This window comes from Aspergillus fischeri, genomic scaffold, assembly GCF_000149645.3.
Source record: "Aspergillus fischeri NRRL 181 1099437636264 genomic scaffold, whole genome shotgun sequence".
In the NCBI taxonomy this organism is placed as follows: Eukaryota; Fungi; Ascomycota; class Eurotiomycetes; order Eurotiales; family Aspergillaceae; genus Aspergillus; species Aspergillus fischeri.
In genome coordinates, this window is record NW_001509762.1 from 3242175 (window position 1) to 3261809 (window position 19635).

A 19635-nucleotide genomic window follows, 5' to 3' on the forward strand; every position below is an offset into this window, starting at 1 on the left:
CTGAGACGATCCGATGATTTCATACTCTGTAGACACACACCATCGCCATCTTGGCACTTCAGACATTACTAGGCTCCATGTGTTGTCCCCCACATCAAAGATAACATACCTTAGTGACTGCTCTTTTCCCATTGCAGCCATTGTAATTATATTGCGCCGTTTGGCTTGCCGAAAGAAGCTCCCATACCAATACCTGATCCCTAACACTCTTAATCATCGATACGGGGGCATCTAGTGCCATCCTCATTATTGTCTTTATCCTCTCATCCAAACCAAGGATTTGAGTAGTATTACGATCACCTTGGCCCGCACATCCATCTTTCGGGGTCTTCAGGGCTCAATGTCCAGGGAAAGTCAGAGAGGGTCCTTTCTGGGAGCTATCTCTTCCTGGAATGCATCAAGAAACACCAAGACTTCCCCCAACACCGATGGACCAGACGTTCTTCCTAGATCTCAAGGCGAAGATCATACAATCACACACAGGCATAGACTTAGCTTGCGCCACTACCCTCCGGATTGTCCCCCGCTGAGGGTGAGGTGGTTTTACGCTGTTGACTCACCAAAACGGAAACCACTACTCTCAGAACACCAGAAGGAAGAACCGAAACCCTTACCTGCGCCAAAGAAGTTTGTCCCGTTTTCGTCGAAAGATTCCCAGGCCATTGAGTCCACTTTCCAAAAGCTATCGGACGTTGAGATTGCTCAAGAACAAACACGAAAGAGTGAATTGCTTCGCGAAACAAGGAAAGGGTTATTTACGGTGCCTGTCAATGAGGACAACCTATTTGACGTGGACATCGAACGAAGGGAGCTCACACCGGCGTACTGGATAGGTCCCACCTATGAAGTGCGCCGGGGTACGTGGTTCTTCCAAGAGGGGTCTACTTTCAGGCCGTGCGAAGAAAACCTGGCCACCCAGCTTGAGGAAGGGTATCTCAAACTTAAGCCATGGCGCCTGGAAAATGACCAAAGCAGACTCCCACAGACCGTTACAAACCCAACCCCCCAGAATGCAGATAGATCAGATGTGAACAAGTCTGGGTTGCAATGCACACCCGAACCAGAGCTATGTGCATCGCAGCCACTTACTGGTCAGGCTGGACATGCAACTTCTGTCCGAGTAAACGAGCCTCGGCACTATCGTCTTTTTGGTGCTTACATGAACTGCATAGTGACATATCAGGATTATTCTACAGCTTTGTTGGCGAATGACGATTTCATGTCACGAATGAGCAGTACCGTATACCAGAAATTGGGCGGTATACCAGGTACAAAAGTGGTGCGTGGTTTTATCGAAACTAAAAGACAGAAGGAAACATCGGCTGTGAAGAGTCGTGATCATAGCGTTGGTACAAAATCTCCCTCCGATACCCCTAGTGCAGCCTCGACAGACCACGAGGTCAAGTCTGAGTCAGAAATTTCTTCAGACACACGCCCTAATGAGGATGTGAGGAAGAAAGTGACTGATCAGGATGATCCGAGGTCAACTCTGGAACGGCAGATGTCGTCCCTTGCTGGTGAACCTCAAAATACAGCTGAGCTTGAGGAGCAAGCGCGGAAGCAGGAAGAGAAGGAAATGGAAGACTCCAGGGAAGCAGATGAAGAGGACAGAGAGCGGCAGATTGACCATTTGGTCCTTGTCACACATGGAATAGGCCAGCGACTTGGGTTGCGGCTAGAAAGCATCAACTTTATTCATGATGTGAATGTTTTTCGAAAGACTATGAAGAGCGTCTATAAGGCTTCTCCTGATTTGCAAGCCTTGAACTCTAGTTTCTCAGACAGTCAAAAAAATTGCCGCGTTCAGGTACTTCCAGTGTGAGTTAACCCACCCCCGGCAACTGTCAAGTGCTCAACTGCGGATTATGACCATCATACTGTCCTGGATTCACTCGAAAGAGCTCTCGTACTGATGGGACTTAGCTGTTGGAGACACCTCCTTGATTTTCCCTACAGAGGAGTGAGGCAGAATCGTAAAGAACTTGATTTAGCCGATGCAGACTTTCATGACGACAGTTCTTATCCCGGATTGAATGATATTACCCTTGACAGCGTTCCTGCAGTCCGGAATCTCATTTCTGATTTGGCAATGGACGTACTCCTCTATCAAAGTGCTTATTGTGAACACATCTCTACAATAGTTAAGCAGGAGTGCAATCGGATTCTGAAACTCTTCAAGCAGCGAAATCCGACATTCAATGGCTCTGTGAGCCTCTGTGGTCATTCACTTGGTAGCGCGATCCTGTTTGATATCCTATGCCACCAACCGTCGACTCCTCCCGCGTCCGGAGAGAGGAGGATGGACCGAGACGGGTCTCAGGACAATTTGCTCGACTTTGACTGCGAAGAATTATTCTGCCTGGGGTCTCCAATTGCCCTTTTCCAGATGATCAAAGGAAACACCATTGCCGGGCGATCTATGATCGACGGGGCAAACATGAAGAGGTCCAAGGAGGGGTGTGATCATCGGAACCCAACGTCTTCTTCCTCCGCGAGCTGTGGCGCACCAGTTCAGGCGAGCACGGCGTCGGGTGAAGGGCCGACTATCGTATCGTCACCGAAGTGTCGGCAACTGTACAACATATTTCACCCTTCTGATCCCGTTAGTTACCGAATTGAGCCGCTAATCTCGCCGGCAATGTCGTCGCTCAAGCCGCAGCCCTTGCCATCTGTAAAGAAGAGCCTATGGGCAGCTCCTGGGCAAAGCCTATCCATGATTGGCAGTCGTGTTGGCCAGAGTGTGGGAACCTTGTGGACCAATTTCGCAACCGGGGTCGCAAGCAGTCTACTTAACCGCAGCCTCGGCCTTGGTTCGGAGGAAACTTCACAATCCACAGTGATTGCTACCGAGACTCAAATGTCTCGAGGATCACTGGCTAACTCTTCTCTTGGAGAGGATGGTTCTTCTCGGTCTGGTTCGGGCGTTGATAGTCAAGAAGGGTCTGCCGATAGATATCGTACACTGATTGACTCGAACTTAGAAACGCTCTACGAAGGAAACAACAGAACCAAGACTAGTGGTCACAATGACATTTTACATTCCGCGGCCACTGAGTCCGCCGTTGGCCGAGAGAGTGAGGACCTAAGGAGGTTGAAGATGGAAGATGCTAAAATGAGGGCGCTCAATACTAATGGACGAGTCGACTACAGCATCCAGGAGTAAGTTAATTTTTCTTCCTTCCAGCTATCGAGGATCTTTATGTTCCTGTCTGAACTCCTCGAACCCACTCCCAGGATGCTAATACATTTCAATAGGGGTGCATTCGATATATCTCTGATTGCAAGCATTGCCAGCCATTTGACATACTGGGCCGATGAGGATGTAAGCCACTTCATGCTTTCACAGATGCTGTCAAGAAACGGTCGGCATCGAAGTGACAAGGACTGATACTTCCCCTTCTCGAATTTGTCGGAGATCTCTTCTCGCTATATCTACGCTCGATCTGCTTCCGGCCTCAAGCAAGCCTGGACTAGGCGGTAAACCAGTCCTTGCTTCTGTTATTTTGTACACTTGGAGGCGAGGATACGTTACCTTACACCGGCGACACCAAAGCCTTTCCGTGGGAGTTTTGCCTGTCTAAGGCGGACCGGAACGATTGCAATCAAGAGTTTCAGCGGTATACGTGGGATAGATCCTAAAAATGATTGGTCATGTCATGAATGATCTGCCCCTATGATGGCTCCAGGATGATGCTGGGCAGCATGTAGAATACGCCGTGTATTTGAGAGATTCAAAGTTTACTATCAAAATTACATTATGTCGGGTGTTCTATTTCGATGAGGAATGAAGAACAGACAAGTGACTTACATCAAGTGTTGTTCCAAGTCCCATTCCAGGCTTGTGGACGTATTGTTTCTGCTGATGAACAGACGAAACGAACTTCTAATCAGGCGCGGATCTACTGAAAGGATGCGATTTTGAGTAAGATCGAACCAGAAACAAATCGGGTTTGTTTTGTACAACTCGTTCCAGTTGATTACTTAGGTAGGCTCTTAGCTAAGAGTAATGTTCCTGTACCTAGGTAATTGCGGGCTTCAGACTTTACCTTGTTAGGCATGCGCTAGGTGATAACCCTAAGGCTTAAACATAACTTCGAATCAACCCACTCGTTGCCAGCGACGGAAAAAATTTTTTTCTCTCAGTTATCTATCGGCCAACGCTTTTTGGATGATTATCCCCTATCAATACCGCAATTATAACAGCTAACAGACCACATCCATTATGAACACTGAGCTCCATCAGGTCTTGAATGTCTGGGACCGTATCCGTGTTAACAGTCCAATATACGCGTTCCTTCTCAACGACGTTGAAATCTATAGCGCGCAAAAGGGGAAAGTTAATGCTCGCCTTCGTGTTGCTCCTCATCATCTGAATTCCAAAAGCACACTGCACGGTGCCTTTTCCGCATGTGTCACTGATTGGGCTGGTGGGCTTGCCATCGCATCCTGTGGCCATGACTCTACAGGTGTGAGCACCGACATCCATGTCAATTACATGTCAACGGCCACGACGGGGGATTGGCTTGAGATTGAAGGATGTGCAGATAAGGTTGGGAAGACGCTTGCTTTCACGACAGTAATTATTTCCAAAAAATCAGAGGCGGGGAAGATAACTATCGTTGCCAAAGGTTCACACACGAAATACCTCAGAACCACTTGAGGACAGCTCCCTTGATTATCCATGACTCGCCGACAGCGTCTTGCGCGCTGGGGAAACATAACACAATAGCTCAATGGCTATGAGTCAAGTTCTTAAACAAGCCCGCCATCTTCTTTGCATCTGGCATGATTACATGCTCTTTGAATGCTGGATTCACTCGGATAGCGGAGATTATAAACCCATTCTGGATAGCTTTAGATACCTCACCATCTCATCAAGATGTGAGGCAATAAAGAATGGGCACATAAACCATCTAGTCCGTTGTCAAGCTAAGGATTCTAATTATTTCCATCTCCTGGTCGCATCCAAATGAAACTCCTGAACAATGAACCAATAACAAGTATGAATCTGACACCTATGGGAAGACACATCATAATAGTCAGCCAGCACCACCTCATTTTGGTCTCACACGTGATATTATCATACCATAAAAGGGTGTCAGCAACGCGTGACATATTATATAATCAATATCTGGGACCAAAAATGGGAAGGTATCGTCATTTACTGAGTATTTAGAGGTCGTACTGAGGAAGCTCTGTATGAACGCGATGAGTGGAAACAAAGTCTCTGGCTCCAGGGAAATTGGCCCAGCTTTCAGATTATACCCATCACAGAAACCCTAATCTGTTTCAACTGATCGTTTCTACAACCCCCAAGTCGTTAATAGACACGACACAAACGTGGCTAATGCCATCCTCACCCAAGGAAAGCCATTATGGATGATTCCATTGACAGGTCTCTTCCGTCTCCCTTGAGCGAGACTTGCTCCGATGTCCGGGATGCCACTGACTGTCTTCTGACCTCGGGGTATGACGAGTCTAATCGACCAAGTGATTTTACACCTACCATTACCCCACCAAAGGGGCCAGTTGATTACATGCTACGTTTCCTCTCATCGGCCGATAATTTAACTTTGACCTGGCTTGTTGCGTCCTTGGCGATAGTAACATATGTTCTCCTAGGCAGGATTGGACTGCTTTTGATTGGGCTGGTGGCCGGTGTCGCTCTGCATGCATCATGGGAGGCAGTCGATACTGGTCTTAGGGGGGATCCAACGGGTACTTCCAGTATCTATAGAAGGAAGGAGCTTTCTCTGAATATAGCGAACCGATTGCTGGAGTTATCGAGTCGCAAACCTTCAGAACCAAAATCAAACGACGGCGGGATTATTGCAGAAGCTGCTGAGGGGATGTCTGAGCCTGAGCTAGATTTCTCTGGTTTTCCGCCCAAGACAGCGGCAGCATTGCGGTCATTGACCAATGCTGTTATAAAGGACTATGTAAAGTATGTTCGCATCACATATGTCTCCGCACGTTCTGACAGAATACAAGTCACTGGTATGAACCCATATTGCCAGCAGAGCAGATGTTCCCTCTCTCATGCCGGAAATTGTTGAGAGACTTCATTATTTCTCTGTCCTCTCATCTATCTCGAAAACGACCGGCAGATGCATTCTTGGAGTTTCTCACAAATTCTTCTTCTATGGTTATCGTGCTATTGAATGAATTGTCAGCGGCGTTCCAGCATGTCGAGGGCCATTTGACGCCAGAAGATGCAGTCAAACGGTACCTGGATTTACATCCGGAAAGCAGTTTAGCGAACATTTTGTCGGAGCAGCAGCAGCGATTGAAATTAAAGATGGTAGCAGATGACATCCTATCCAGCTTTTTGGAACCAGGAGCGTACGCTTGTTCCGTGCTGAGGAAATTCCTTCGCGAGATTCTGGCCGGTGTAGTATTAGAGTCGGCGGTCTCCAATCTTTCGCGATCGGAGACGATCAATGCCTGGATCATTCATCTTTTAAGGGAAGGTGAATCGGAGTTGTTGAACGCCATTGATGCGGGGGTCGAGGGGGCCAAGGAACAAGTGGTCGCGGTCGAGGGCGCCCACGAAGAGAACAGGTCTACAACAGTTCCGTTTAGCAACTCAGATATTAAGGGAAACCCTGCTGGACATTCTGATACTTATGGAATTCTTCCTACGACCAAGGTCCTTGAGGTTCCAATCTATCCACCAGGGGGCGCCACGCTTCAGACACAGGACTTGCAGGTCCAAACCGCTCGTCTGTGTTCGCCTGAAGATGTGCAGTCCTCAGATTCCCAGTCAACCATGTTGCCGCGCCACTCGCTTGTCGGGACCCAAAACAAAGAGGCAACAATCCATACACCGAAGGCCAAAGACACCGCAGAGATTCGGAATGATTATGATCCGACAAAGATAGAGTCCACGAAACATCATCCTCCAGTTCAACCTACAGACCCATGCATGGCACCGCCAGCCTCGCATTTATCGGATTCCCCATCTAAAGAATTACCTGTCACGACTCTTCATCATGCATCCGTTTCAGTAGAGGAGCTCTCTGAAGCTAGTGAGAAAGCATCAATTCGGTCAAAACCTACATCGACTTATTTGATCCAAATCGAGCCAGCAGCCACACGTCGCACTGGGTGGATGATTTTCAGAAATTATGCAGATTTTGAGTCACTACACGGCACCCTTGGAACGATAGCGAGGCTTAATAAGATACAGGATTTCACGGAAAGCCACCCTGTCTTGCCACCTTGGAAGGGGCAGACAAAGGGGGCCCTAGTGCATAATCTGGAGAGATACCTTAAGGATGCGCTTCAGTATGAAGCGCTTGCGGATTGCGAGAGAATGAAACGGTTTTTGGAGAAGGATGAGCGCCTCGACCCTGGTGCCAGCGATGCCTCAGCTAAATCTGGGTTTCCGTTTCCCACATCGGTGGCGCTCGAAAACATGGGCAAAGGTATGCTAGGCGTTCTGACTAACGCACCAAAGGGCGTTGCTGAAGGTGGTAAAGCCGTCATTGGTGGTGTGACCGGGGTGTTTGGAGGAGCGAACGGCAAAAAAACATCATTCAGCTCCAAAGGATATAAAGGAGACCATGGCCGTTCCCTATCAACTCGATCCATCTCACAAATGAACTACGGGAGTGTAGTCTCTGACAGTGTGGACGGGCCGAAGAGACCTGTTAGCGAGAACGATAAGACAGAGCGTTATTCTTTAGCTGTGGTCCCTACCCCCGAGTCCTCAGGTTCTCAGGAAGTCCCTCCCAGCCATGGAAGCGGAAACGTTGTTGACTCTACTATACCAAGGTTTGGAGATCTTGCATCTTCCGATTCAAAACTCGAGAGCCATCGCCTCCAGGGGCCTTTGTCTGACTCTGATGGTGGGGCTAACATTGGTTCCCGCATAAAACTGAAGGAAGAGCAGAAAGCGTCAGATGGTCAAAGTACTGTGCGGCGTCAAGAAAGCCCTATCTCCCAGGAGGAGACACAAATAGCTGTGGAGCTCATCTTTGCGGTTATCAATGAACTATACTCATTGTCATCTGCATGGAACATCAGGAGAACACTTCTGAACGCGGCCAAGTCGTATATCCTACGCCCCGGAAGCCCAAGTCTAGAGACGATTCGCACTCTCTTACAGGAGTCCATGATTGATGCTAATACCTCGGATGTATCAATCGCCTCCTATCTGACCAAGCTCCGCGAGAATGTCCTGCCGACGAAAGAGGAGCTGGAGTCGTGGCCTCAGTCGCCCAGTAGCGCGGAAAAGGAGCGTATGAGGGAAACTGCGAGAAAAACACTTGTCCTTAAGGGGCTACCGCAGGCGCTTACAAGTGTCATGGGGGCCGCTGCTAGTCGCGAATCACTCGAGAGGGTGTTTGATTGCCTACAGGTCGAAATGATTGCGCGCGGTTTTGTTTACACCATTCTTTTGCAAGCTCTGAGAGCTCTGACTTTCTGATCCGTCCGAGAATGGTGTGATTTTCAATGAAGCTGATGATTATTTCTCTCCCTTCTTAGCCAGATGATCCGTGGAAGACTCTGCCCAGGAATCTTATTAAGGTGAAGTCTGAATAGGTGAATATGAACATTAAATGGCGTTTCGCATGTTTAAATTCGTGTGTTCAAAATTTGCATCACCTGTTGGCATACTCTCATATCAAAAGCTACACAACTCTCCCCAACCAAAAGGTTGTAAGAAGGAGCATATCATCCTTAATCAATAGGGATCTTAGAACTTTGATTATCAGATAGAGATTTAGTTGTCTTTCTTCTGTTCGAATGTGGCTACACTATTGCATATTGGAAGTAGAAAAATGACCTAAATCCTTTGTTACTTGTTCCTTAAAGCTCTGAACATATACATTACTAGATAGCATCAATATTAGCTTGTGAAAGTTGGAAAGGCACCTCTGCATGTTCTTTAGTAGTGTAATAGGTCTCTTATCTGTGTATCTAGAAGACATACAAGACTTACAGAGCTATAAGTTTTAACAGTACCTACATACAACAAAGGTGGACCTCAGAGTCTAGTTCAAGGAGTTAAACCCAGCTGGGAGATCAGGACCCACTTAGTCATTGCTACTCCATTATTTCTCACATGATATGACGCGTCTTATATTCACGCGTCCATTGAATCATCTTATATTAGAAAATCACTAGTTATGCTTTTCGAACCACTGTGAACAAATTAATTGTAGTGATCTCTTATCCATACTACCACAGTATCCATCTTGATTCTTTCTCCAGTTATCAACGACCAGATCTTGGGGATGCCGTCTGGGCCCAGGAAGCGCATGCCAAGTGTCAGTGATGACTGCAACAACAATGAAAACTTCCAGCAGAAGAAAGCAAAAACTGAAGCATCAATGAGTTCATCGCCTCACAGCATGCATAACGCAGTGAACTGGAAAGTTGATGCAAATGGAGACAAATTCTGGGAGCTTTCTAAAATGCGTCGTGTCACTATCTCCTCCTTTCGAGGGAAGACACTCGTCAATATTAGAGAGTATTACGAGAAGGATGGACAAGAGCTCCCCGGGAAAAAGGTAAAATGAGATTAACATGAGGCGCTGTCCCACCTCAACTGACTTGCAGTATAGGGCATTTCTTTACCAATCGACCAGTTCTCAGTTCTTGTAACATTATTACCAGATATTGAAATGGCGCTTAAAGAGAGCGGGGAGTTTGTGCCGCGGCCAGATTATCCTCAGGCCAATAAAAAGCCAAATGGGGATGACAGCAATGAAACAGACCACAGCGCGGAATTTGAGAGCAAATATTCAATGAAGAAGAATATTGAAGCAACCAGTGAGGAAGACTAGAACCAGGACAAGCTCTTTTATTTGGCTCAGGAACCACAATGGATGAATTATACATATTTCTCTGTTTATATTTGTGCAAATGATGTGCGCTGAAAAAGCAGCAGAGTGGAAGTAGAAGAGAAAGAGGAAAAGAAAGATTGGGGAGGGCTGCGCGCTGCGATAACCTTCCGTGTTGCTCACAGGGTGTAGGCATACACAGGCTCATGAGCTTCTATCCTTCAGTGATTTGAAAGGCATTTCCAGTCTTCTCCCAAGCAGGCATTGTCGAGGCCTCAATTGCCCATCCACAATTCGAGGTACTGTCTTCAGGGACTCGGATGCTAGATTGCCTTCAGCCCCGCGGCCCCGCCTACAGAGTCGTGGGGGATTGAGCCTTTTGTTGCCGTTCTTGAAGGTAGCCAGCCTCCTGGCGCAGAAGCCAACTTATAAGCACCTTCTTACGGGGGAGCCCAAGTGCTGAACATCCCGAAATTCGTTCGGATTTGTTGACACTGTAGGATTGCCTAGGCAATTGGGGTAAATACACACAAGAAGTTGTTGCGGATTAGGCATCCATATGAATATTGTCTCCGCCCCAAATTGCTTGCTGGGAAGGTGTAGGAAGCAACTTTCTAGGTTAATTGTTCTAGACAGGTTGGAAGATGCTATGTGCAGAGAAAGGTATCTGTTGACTGACTGCAACACCGATGCCATGAGGCCCATAGTTCTGGCTTGCATGAGACCGGATCTCTTTTCAGTTGAGAGCATGTATTTGCGTACAATTTGACATTCATGATGGAGAACATACAATTAGGACGTATTTATGACTGAGCCTTCTCCTGCGGGCTTGATCAAATACTACGCGTGAGGAGGGTTCGATGGGAGATGGGTTCGACATGGGAAAATCCATATATTCGGCCTTTATGTCCTGCTTTGAATGTCTTTCCTACTAATGACAGGGCCGGAAGAAGTTCCATCATAGTGAAATACCTTTTTTCTTGCAGTTATGAGGGCCTGCCCATGGCTCGCCAGAATTGCTGGCTATTTTTCACATGTCTCGACAACCATTTCATCGTTCTTGCTAATGCCGTCTACTGACCACCTTCCGACGCAGGGAATACACGGCAGAGGCTAGGCTTTCTGGCGACCTTTGATCTTCTATCCGTTCAACTCCCAATAAGTTGTTGGAGTGGTCTTGCCAATATGTCCCTGGACACGAATGTCTCGCCATCGGATAGCGTCGAGCCTGCAACCTGCCGTCAATTACATGACAATGGCTGTCCAGAGACTGGTCATCTCCTTCAACAGGGGATTCCTATTGCTGATTGAAAATTACCGGCGATGCATATGTACCATGGTAGTGTACGCTTGGGCGAAGAGAACAGTCAGTCACCTGGTAGTTAGTTCAGTTATCGATTACACCATCAACTTTCGACTCTTGTTCGTGCCCAGTACACCTGCCAACGTAGGAGATTTTTCAGGTGGGACGGAAGAGCGATGATGCCTGAATACCTGCTAAGCCAGAAAAACTTCGCCATTGCGACGGTATGCTGCTTTTTATAGAAAGGATGGACCATTCCCGTCCAGGCGCAATGTATTGTTTCCAAGGACACATCAGATGCCAATCTCTCCGATCCTCTGATGTACACAGCTGATAGTCATAGTACTAATACTTACAGACTAAGGGCACTTATAGATGCACTAAATTTGTCTATCATCTACATCGGTGGCAAAATGGCAATATCCACCAGTAGATAAATATACATCTATAGCATCTTAACATCTAAACCAACCTGGAGAATCAATCACGAATCGTATATGCAGTAGCGCCACAAATTTAAGGGACATAGGTATCCATATCGAGTAATCTAGAGCGGTATACCTATTTTCTGGGCTATGCAGGACCATCACTAAAATATAACATAGGTAAAAAGAGCACAAGCAGATACAAAGTGGGCTAAATATTAGACTGAGGAAAGCTTGCATGAGACCGAACAGTAAGTAGTGTAATACATTCTGACACTAAAGTAGCTTAAATAACATCTTTGAGTGTAGTTACAAGAATTTCCCTCCCAATGGTAAGAGACATCGATACCCCACTGCCCCCTTTTCCGCACCGCAAATTGTCCAACCACCAGGGTGACACTGACCACTGACCAGGCCTCCGCTTCTCTCCCCTGAACCGCCTACCATCGCCGATAATGATGCCACTATCAATAATCATGTCTTGAGATCTCGTATATTTTCCCCCACCATCCTGTAGTTGGACGTTCTTGTTGATGCTAGATTTCTGTTTCGGTCTCGAATTGATCATTTACGAGCAAAACTATACCGCATCAGTTCTCCATGCTCGATAATCTGCTAAACAAGCCGGTACGTCTGACTCTACCTATAGACAGCTTCTGAGCGATCTTGTTGTCTGGCTTCTGCGCACTCGCCAATAAACGGCAATTGACACAATTCCAATTCTTTCTGCAGATTATTGTCCCTGATATATTTCCGTGCCGAGTTTCCAGAAAACCATCACCACGCTTCTGATGTTTCTGAGCCGTCCATCGATTCCTGCCGAAGTGACCACTTTGATCGCCTGGCTTACTATCTCCTTGCTCCGGTCTCTGCCGCCTCGCTTGAACTGCAGTTGCGACCGCGACCGGCTATCCTAAAGTGTACGTTGCTTCTGATTGCGCTGCTCGCTGGCTGTCTCCTGGAAGCAATGCGCTGTCCGTGAACGCATTGCATCCTGCGCTAAACAACGATGCGCTGAGCAAGGCGTTCAGAACTGAGGAATATATATTAAGTTCAGGCCTCGACAATCCATATATGCCTACTTGTGGTTGCCTCACAGAATAGCCACCTCTTGCTTCTCGCTTGGCAGCTATTGGGAAATGAAAAAGGGCTGTACAGACGTTCCCGTGGAAGACAACGTTGAACCAAGGCGAACTAACTGTCCCTGAAAACACCGCAAGCTCCGTGACAATCATTACAACAATGCCCGAGTTGATACCAGAGCGGACGACCAACGCGATTTCGGAAGTCCAAACCGATCATAATGGGATTCTAGAAGGCCTCGGTAGCCTGAATCGCTGGTCTCAATCGACCGTTTCTAGCAAAGATTCGCCTGTCAACCGTTCTCGGGGAAATTCATCGCCCAGTAATATTGAATCTCCGAAGGCAAATGCAAGCCCGGCTAGCACCTCCAGCCGTGAGTGTTACGTTCCCGATCACCAGCGTGGCCAATCACAGGGGTTTCGTGTCTCCCAGCCTTCGATGTCAGCTAGCCATACCGAAGCGTCCAGACTTGGATCATCAGATGCTGGTACGATACCCAAGTTAGCGGCGAATGATACCTTTGATTCAAACCTTGAGACATCGGAGCCTATGTTAGCCTCCCCCGCTCTCTTCCAAAACCCGTGGGCAAAGTCAAGCTCACTCAGCATGGGCTCTGGCGAGCATAATCTGTCTCATGATCCAGCGAGCTCTCAACAGGTTGGCGACAGCTCACGCCCAGCATCAGCCAAGGGATATGGCTCTGGACGACGGCGGCGGGGCTATTCCCAGAAAGCAATGCTTTCTAAAGCATTGCAGAAGGCTAATACTGCAGTTCTCCTGGACAATGCAGCTAATTTCGAAGGAGCAATGGAAGCTTACAACGATGCTTGCCAACTTCTACAACTAGTCATGCTGCGAAGCAACGGAGGAGAAGACGAGAGAATGAAGCTTCAAGAGATTGTAAGTTTGCCCTCTTACCCCCGCAGAACTTATTGACAGGGATATTGTAGCGCGACACCTATATGCTTCGTGTAACCGAGCTGCGTCGTATGGACTTCTCCTTCCGCGAAGTTAACAGCAAAGCGCTTCCTGAACGTCCCCTTAGTCAGGAGTCATACGGAGCAATGTCGCAACCCATAGATGACGAGGATGATTTTCATACTGAGGAGAGATATGACTACTTGCAGTCCAGATCTTTCGTTCATGATCATCCCATCTCTGAAGGATCTAGAACCATGGTGCCCAATCAAATCCTTCCGAGGCGTCAGTCGCTATTGCCGTCGCCTTTGGAGGATGAGTCAAGATATGCCATACCGTCACCCGTGTCCGGCAGACCGGCTCAGTCTGACTCGTTCAGGCAAGCGTCGGAGAAATTGTCTCAGGGCGCACTGGGCCCTCCACAGGATACATATTTGACCAGAGGACTCGGTCAGGACGAGGAATCCTCGTCTTCCGGGAATCCTCATTCTGAGTTGACCTTACTGAGCACTCACGCCAGGGACATTTACGAGTCAACCTCTTGGCTCGATACTATCGACGAGTCTGGTGCTTCTTCACCTTCTTCCCAGCACTCCCGAGTATCATCTGTGTATCTACGGCGGAGGAGAAGCTACCGCTTCAGCCATGGTACTGAAGCTGAATTTGATGCTGCGTTAGATGCTGCCGTTGAGGCTGCATACAATGAAGGCTTGGAACCAGCGGTAGAGGTGGACGGTTACGATACAGACGATGAGATTGTAGCGAACGCTCGCAGGAACGTTGAGTTGGCAAAACAGAGAGTAAGGGAAGCGGAGAGAGAAGCGGAAGTAGCAATAACACAGGGCCACGATCTTCGCCACATACTCGAGCAGACGAGGCTCGACCATTCAAGTGATTTGATCCAGGATTTTCCTGACGATGAAGCCGAAGAAGAGGAGCGATTGTTGGATGAAATGACCAGTGGCTACGTTATGGATGATTTCGCATTTGATCTTCAGTCAAAATCTGCTCTTCCGCGCCAGTCAGGTTCAAGCATGTTATCCGCTAGGACCTGGGAGAGCTCGGTTGTCCCTAATTCAGCTACAACAATACCCGGCGTGACTTTGGCTCCGCTGGAGGAAGATGACGTTGTGTTAGAGGATCAATCAGAGAAATCTCAAAGCGCACTTACTCCATTGGAGTTCGACCTAGCTTCCTCACCTCATGTTCCTTCCGGCCCGCCCAAACAGTCTTCTGTGCTAACAGCGAGTCCAAGCGTGCGAGCACGACGAATGTCAGGTCAAAACCCGACAGAACTGAAAATCGAAACAAGCTCTCGTCCTAAGATTGGCGATGATGCGCTCACCCAAGGCTCCGCGGATACGGACATGTTTCGACCACCCCCTGTCCCCAAAGACGGGTCTCAGGCACTCTCTTCCGCAAGCTCCACTACAAAAACTTCCGCTTCAGCTTCCGTTCATGCATCAGCCGTGCATCTCAACCGAAGGAATGCTTCAATTGCGTCACTGGCTGAAGATGGTTCCACCTTTGAAGTACTAGAGAAAGTTATTACAGAGGAGGGAAAACCGTATGCCAGGATATCGAAGGTGCCATCACCCGCCCGTCTGATTGGCAAGGTCCCTTCAGCTCCAGACAACCTGGGCAAGTTAAATTCAGGTCTGAAGACGTTCCGGCCGAGGAATGTCTCTGTACCAGCGCCTGATCTGTCCGCCAATTCCCCGGAAACGCCATCAAGCGGTGCATTCCCGGACCTCCATAAGGGAACGGCAATTGGCCCGGCTCCTTCTCTACCTACACCTAGTGGTGCAACTTTTGCGCCGTCCGGTCTGACCAGTGGAGGCCTGTATTTGTTCGATAGCCACATCCACTCACCGACAAGTCCCGGATCCCCCAATCCAATGGCCGCGAACGCCCCTATTCCTCTAGAGCCGTGTCCCGAATCATTCCTTTTACGTCCATTCTGGCTCATGAGATGTATTTACCAGACCATCGCTCATCCGCGAGGGGGTTATTTATCTACGAAGCTATTCGTGCCCCATGATGTGTGGGGCGTCAAAAACGTGAAACTTAGGGCGGTCGAAGAAAAGGTGTCCAACTGCGACTTGTTGACGGCGGCGTTACTTAAGCTTGCTAAGGTGGACACTTATGACGCCGACGCCGTCCTGGAGGAAATGCAATCCTTGGAAGCTGTGCTCGACCAGGTGCAGGTGTCTCTGTCAAAGAAGATAAGCAGCGAAGTCGGCGTGCAAGGGGCTTTGCCGATCTTCAAATATTCTCAGAGCTCTGAGGATGCGGCATATGGTTTTGATAATGTGCCGCAAAAAGTTAACAGCAGTTCAAGCAAATCATCATATCTGACTTCGTGGCGAAAATTGCGTTCCAAAAACCCAGGGTTCGGTGCTCCCGCTACACCAGTGCATTCCAAAGAAACCAGCAAAGATCATTTAACAATCAGTTCGCTCCCCATGACTTCGTTGCCAACTTCTCAGGCTGCCAGGCGTGTTACACCACAGGTCCAGTTCAGTGGACCCAACGCACATTATATGGCTGCGCTCGCCCGACTGTGCGACGCGGCGCAGGTGCTGGGTGAGTACCTTTCCTCGTGCTTCTTATCAATCCTGCTGTGCTAACGGAGGCTATCTGATGTAGACCAGATAGCCCAGCAAGTTGAAGATCCCGGTCTCAAACATTCCTCGCCCACATTAGTCGGCCTGGAATTGAGCACACGCCATGCTGCTGAATTTTTCGGATTCTATATATGCCGATTCGCTCTGAACGACATTGGCATGATGCTTGATAAGTTCATCAAGAGAGGAAGTGAATGGGTTTTGATCTGAGTGTAAATGTTCGAGCCTTAGCGTATTTTACTGCTTGTCCACCATCGACGGTCTCAGCCCTTCAGCTCCTGCTATTTTAACCCTCCTGCCCTCTGATGTCCTCCTTTTGACACTGATATACCTCTCCCATACTAAATTCTCCTTATTAGAATTTCAAACGGAACTGCCCCTGTCCCTCCCCCTTCCCCGCCGAAGTCACTAATGCATAAACGACCGTCGACTATCCTGACCTATAATCTCAGCTTTGTCTGGAGAACATGTCCTTCTGCATACCCTGTTACTGTATTTTCTCTTGCGATACCATTGCCCTAGATGCTTTCGAGATACGAAGGGTTGTATGTGCTTGAGCGTTTGCCATGGTAGCAAGTTTTGAAATCTGCCCAGATTTTCACATTTTGTCTCAAGTACTGAAGGCAATTAATTATATCAACGGTAATGTTCTCTCGCTGATGATTCTCAATCTGTTGCATCTCATGTCATATATTACCCACAAGTGAGCCGGGGTATAGAACTGTGTTTATTGGACTGAGCTTGTCACTTGAGTGGATCTGCGATTACTGAAGAACTTTGAGCAAGTGCTAGGTGAAAGAACAAAGTACAAGGAAGCGCAAAGAGCGGAGTTTCAGAGACGATGGGAGGAGACTGTGATCGAATTATCAGGACTGGGATCAAGCATGAAAAAAAAAGAAGAATGAATTATGGCATTTGTGCATCAGACCCTAGCTTTCCTGTCAGCTGTCCTGAAACAGTCATTCAGTATTGAGTGTATTTATTGCATGATAGACGGCGAAGCCTGAATTCAACTGATTCCTCTGACTCCTCTATACTCGTCGACTGGTCGACCTGAGACAAATTTGCCGTCGTTTCTCTGCGTCGCGAATGATCTCTGCAGATAATTTGAGGCTCGGCGCAAGGTGTGCGTATCTCTCAACCTCGGCCATCACACTGGATATTATCGCATCCACTCGGAATCCCGGAGGCAATAAAGTGGAGAGTCCGGGGGACATCGTGGCCCCCATGATCAACAATGTCTGCGATACCATAGAGAGCGCGCCCTGCCAGAGATAGGGCAGATGGCCTTCGCGGTGACTGGTAATATTCTCCAGCTGGCGCAGCGTGGCCTCCAAGCACCGCCGGCAGCATTCCCTTACTACCTGATCAGTCGCAGCGTGCTCATTCTCAAAGACAGCTAAGATGTATGGCCGGTATATGATAGTCCGGCACGCGTAGTATCGCAATCGGAGGACTGTCTGGACAGGGTTGGAAATCGGTGTGTGGCTGAGGGGGAACTGGACTGGTTGAGGGAGACTCTCATACCACTGGGAAAGTTGGAAATCCAGCTCCGAGACAATGGGCCCAAGTGATCCAAGAGTCAGCGAGTTATCTTTCTGGTATATCATATGGCTGACGCGATTCAAGAGTCGCCGAAGAGCGATCTCAGCAAGGAAATACCATAGTTCCTCGCGGCCTACCGAGCCCTCTACTAAGCTGGTTTGACGATCTTCATTGTCAGCTTCATCATCTTCTTCGTCCTCCTCCTCCTCGAAACCACCGGGAAGGTCGACAACTTCTTCGAAGTGCACAATGCCCGAGTGAGGCAGATCCAACTCTGCCAGCAAGTCGCTCTCATATAAGAGAGCATTCCAGTACACTCTCACACTCAGTTCTCTCCACTGAAGGGGTACACGGGCGGGGTCCCCGAAGAGTAATTGTAATTTCATACTAGCATTGGAGAGGAGGGTCCAAGCCTCCAGAGGTCTGACTAGGTAGAATAAGTAGGCAGACGCAAGGATGATGCACTGAGCAGCCAAAACAGAGTTGCGCATCATTACTGATGGCAGAAGATTCCACGCTGTTGCAAAGTAAGGTAGTCCTGGGGGGTCCATATCTGAAGGAATGAACGAGATGCTTCCGTAGTGACTGGCGCTGCCTAGAGCCAAGACCAAGAGGACAAGGCAGCTCTCGGGTCCCTCTCGGAATCCCAGAGAGACGGCTTTACTGTAATAGCGTGTCCAAGTGTATGGGTTCACACAGGCGTACCAGACATTGACCCGCTCGAAAAAAGACTGTACATACGTTGTTGTATTGGACAAGTCGAACCCTGCAGCGGAAGGAAATCTAAGCGGCTCGCGGGCCATTTCAAGCTGCAGTAACGTCTGCGGATCGTAGGGACGAGCGACCAGGTCCCGAATAAGGGGCCATTGTAGAAGGTGTAGCGCGGGAGTAGTGTGCACCTTGGGCATCGTCGAGATGCTCGTTGGTGGGTTCACCCAGGACCCAAGTCCGGCAACGGAGGTTCTCCCAGACATGGCGGCGATAGTGGATGCCTTGGCGACCGCATCATCGCTGCCCACATTCGTATCATTGCTGGTGGTAGGGGATGTGGAAGACAGTGGGAAATGGGTTGCTTGTCCCACCAGAGTAGATTGAAGTAGACCCTCGATTCTATTCAACCTCTCAATTATTAGTTTGTCGCCAGCATCGAGTTTGATGCCTGGTTCCCTGTAGACACAGTCTGCGTCTAGGTCTGTACAGAGTTGACACCTCGGGCGCGCGCCGTTACATCGAGTCTTTCGTAAGCGACATATCTGGCACTGCGGTGCTCCTCATGGGTCAACCAACACCCAGGTGACGAGCGGAAAGGGGAGGGCAAAAGTCAAAAGAAGAAGTCGAGGATACATACTGCGATCGTCGCACGTCTCCGAGGGTATTCTGTTAGCTCCGAGTTGGATCGCTTTTTCTTGCTGACTTGAAATTCGGTAGTGCCACCTGCAGTGGCCGAGTCGAGGACCAAGTCTCTCTCTGGAGAGGGCGTCATGATGTGAATGGCCAAGGTTCTTTCATATCACAATGAGAGAAAGTCGTCTGCCCAGACTTTGGAGATATGGAAGAAAGCAAAAATGGCATGAATCTGTACTCTCTGCATGGGCTGAGTAGGCTCATAGTGGCACTGCCTGTCACCTAAGACCAAACTCTCTGTCCTGTGGCTTGGAACATCCTCGAAATGCGGCAGGAGAGTTGAGAATTGACAACAAGATCCTAGGACAGAGGTAGACGAGTCAATGTAGAAGATGACGCGACGATTAGAAGCCCATGGTGAGATTTCATCAAGCGCTAAGCAGCTCTTATGTGGCTCTCGCGATATACGTCGAATGGCTTCTCAAACCAAGTGCTGAAATGCCACAATCAGTGAGATGTCACAAGAAGAGCCCCGAGGAGTAAGCAGGGAGAAGGGGAAAGGCCAAAATACCTGGTTGAGCAGACGACTCGGGAACCAG

The 19635-nt window shown here is 48.6% G+C and overlaps 5 protein-coding genes across 5 annotated transcripts; 4 read left to right on the forward strand and 1 right to left on the reverse strand.

Annotated features, from left to right (window-relative positions):
* Positions 1-340: 340 nt before the first annotated feature.
* NFIA_083180 (DDHD family phospholipase) lies at positions 341-3163 on the forward strand (the record flags this gene model as incomplete). The annotated part of the gene is made up of 2 exons (XM_001260263.1): positions 341-1784; positions 2142-3163. The coding sequence occupies 2 exons, from the start codon at positions 341-343 to the stop codon at positions 3161-3163; spliced, it is 2466 nt and encodes an 821-aa protein (XP_001260264.1).
* Positions 3164-6142: 2979 nt separating this feature from the next.
* Positions 6143-8431, forward strand: NFIA_083190 (PX domain protein; the record flags this gene model as incomplete). Its single annotated transcript, XM_001260264.1, has 1 exon — positions 6143-8431. The coding sequence occupies one exon, from the start codon at positions 6143-6145 to the stop codon at positions 8429-8431; it is 2289 nt and encodes a 762-aa protein (XP_001260265.1).
* An 811-nt stretch (positions 8432-9242) lies between these two features.
* NFIA_083200 (transcriptional coactivator p15/PC4 family protein) lies at positions 9243-9794 on the forward strand (the record flags this gene model as incomplete). Its single annotated transcript, XM_001260265.1, has 2 exons — positions 9243-9518; positions 9573-9794. The coding sequence occupies 2 exons, from the start codon at positions 9243-9245 to the stop codon at positions 9792-9794; spliced, it is 498 nt and encodes a 165-aa protein (XP_001260266.1).
* Positions 9795-12761: 2967 nt separating this feature from the next.
* On the forward strand, positions 12762-16357 carry NFIA_083210 (uncharacterized protein; the record flags this gene model as incomplete). Its single annotated transcript, XM_001260266.1, has 3 exons — positions 12762-13502; positions 13553-16106; positions 16170-16357. The coding sequence occupies 3 exons, from the start codon at positions 12762-12764 to the stop codon at positions 16355-16357; spliced, it is 3483 nt and encodes a 1160-aa protein (XP_001260267.1).
* Positions 16358-17178: 821 nt separating this feature from the next.
* Positions 17179-18666, reverse strand: NFIA_083220 (putative C6 finger domain protein; the record flags this gene model as incomplete). Its single annotated transcript, XM_001260267.1, has 1 exon — positions 17179-18666. The coding sequence occupies one exon, from the start codon at positions 18664-18666 to the stop codon at positions 17179-17181; it is 1488 nt and encodes a 495-aa protein (XP_001260268.1).
* Positions 18667-19635: the final 969 nt, after the last annotated feature.